Raw genomic sequence first — 1884 nt, forward strand, 5'->3', positions numbered from 1 at the left:
GTAAACAAGAAGCTTCTGAAAGGTTTGGTGATATTGTCCATCTCCAGAAGCTGTCAGCTTTCTTCCGTCAAACTCCATGACTTAGGCCGAAGAGGCAGCTCTCACGTGCACACAGGTGGCCACCAGTCTAATGAGATTTTTTTATTATTTTCTCAGGATAGAGAGCCAAAGCAGAAACTTAGGATGCTTCTTCATTTTTCCTGTCACAAAGAATTGGCAATTCAGTAGTCACAGGAGTTTGTAATAAATAACCCACACTGATTTCTCTGTTCCAGAATGATTTTGCTGCCCTTCCTCCCAGAGCTCTGTCTTTTGCCCCAAGAGATAGTGTTGGAAAATCATTTACAAAGTGGTGCAGAGTCCTTGATTGCTTTGGATATAAATCCCAGTAGGATGGGGTAGCTCTGAAGCAAAAACTCTTAAGACTGCTCACCCCAAGCTTTCAGCCAAAGACATCTTCTCCAAGACGCTGAATTCAGATCCCAACAGCACTGGCAGCAGACGTGACCATGGAGAAGCTGTTGTGGTGTTTCCTGGTCTCAACCTGCTTCTCTCAAGCTTTTGGCCAGACAGGTAGGGTTTACCCAAGGTATGCCAGAGGTTTGGTCTGAGGGAGAGCAGTGGGGTCAAAGACTGTATAAAATGAAGTCAGTGAAACATTCAGCATGATGAGTGTGTGTGTGAGTGTGTGTATGTATATTTAGGGAAGGGTCAGTCTATTTCTCAGCCGCAAACTGTATAGTCAGGAGATAGATTTTTGTGATCTGAGAAACGTCTCATCTCTCTGGTTTTCTGTCTTGCAGATATGTATAAGAAGGCCTTTGTGTTTCCCCAAGAGTCAGATAATTCCTATGTGTCCCTGAAAGCACAATTAACGAAGCCTCTCACAGCCTTCACTGTGTGCCTCCACATCTACACCGAACTGACCAAGACCCGTGGGTACAGTATCTTCTCTTATGCCACCAAGACACAAGCAAACGAGATCCTCATATTTTGGTCCAAGGACAGCAGATATTCTTTAACAGTGGGTGGGTCTGACGTACACTTCAGTGTTCCTGAAGTCACTGTGGCTCCAGTACACATTTGCACAAGCTGGGAGTCGGCCTCAGGGATTGTAGAGTTCTGGGTGGATGGGAAGCCAATGGTGAGGAAGAGTCTGCAGAAGGGATATTCCTTGGGGGCAGAGGCAAGCATCATCCTGGGGCAGGAACAGGATTCTTTCGGTGGGGGCTTTGAAAAACACCAGTCTTTGGTGGGAGACATTGGAAACGTGAACATGTGGGATTTTGTGCTGTCGCCAGATAAGATTAACACTGTCTATCTTGGTGAGACCTTCACTCCTAATGTCCTGAACTGGCGGGCGCTTACGTTTGATGCACATGGTGAAGTGTTCATCAAGCCCCAGCTGTGGCCCTGAGGCTCAATGGTGGGTCATGAAGGTGCCTCCTGGGATTATGCGTCATGGGCTTCACGTCACATCTATGGCTCTGAGGCTTGGTTCCTCCATACCTGCTGCAGGCCTGCTCTGTAAATATAGCCCTTCCTTCCCTGCTTTGCCTTCCTCAGCACCTGAGAAAAGAATGTAAGTACCTGACTTGGAAGCTTATGAACTAAGTTGGGAAGCTTTGTTCAGAAGAGGAAACTGACACCCAAAAAGGAGAAATTATTTTTTTTTAAAGTCACAAGGGCCAGGCCTGGTGGCTCAAACTATAATCCCAGCACTTTGGGAGGCCAAGGTGAGAGGATTGCCTGAGCTCAGGGGTTCGAGACCACCCTGGGCAACAGGGTGAGACCCCGTCTCTACAATAAATAAAATGGAATAAAATAAAATAAAATAAGCCAGGTGTGATAGCAATGCTTGTAGTTCCAGTTACTTGGAAGGCT

General features: G+C 46.5%; 1 protein-coding gene across 1 annotated transcript; it reads left to right on the forward strand.

Annotated features, from left to right (window-relative positions):
* The first annotated feature begins 506 nt into the window (after positions 1-506).
* CRP (C-reactive protein) lies at positions 507-1435 on the forward strand. The gene is made up of 2 exons (XM_008058729.1): positions 507-573; positions 804-1435. The coding sequence occupies exons 1-2, from the start codon at positions 510-512 to the stop codon at positions 1415-1417; spliced, it is 678 nt and encodes a 225-aa protein (XP_008056920.1). The 5' UTR covers positions 507-509; the 3' UTR covers positions 1418-1435.
* Positions 1436-1884: the final 449 nt, after the last annotated feature.

Source organism: Carlito syrichta, unplaced genomic scaffold (assembly GCF_000164805.1).
Source record: "Carlito syrichta isolate Samal-C Ts95f unplaced genomic scaffold, Tarsius_syrichta-2.0.1 Scaffold303604, whole genome shotgun sequence".
Classification (NCBI taxonomy): Eukaryota; Metazoa; Chordata; class Mammalia; order Primates; family Tarsiidae; genus Carlito; species Carlito syrichta.

Bases quoted from the DNA above. Each gene is read 5' to 3' on its own strand.
- CRP (XM_008058729.1), top strand. From the start codon at position 510: ATGGAGAAGCTGTTGTGGTGTTTCCTGGTCTCAACCTGCTTCTCTCAA. The intron at 574-803 runs GTAGGGTTTACC...TCTGTCTTGCAG, and splicing joins TCAAGCTTTTGGCCAGACAG to ATATGTATAAGAAGGCCTTT.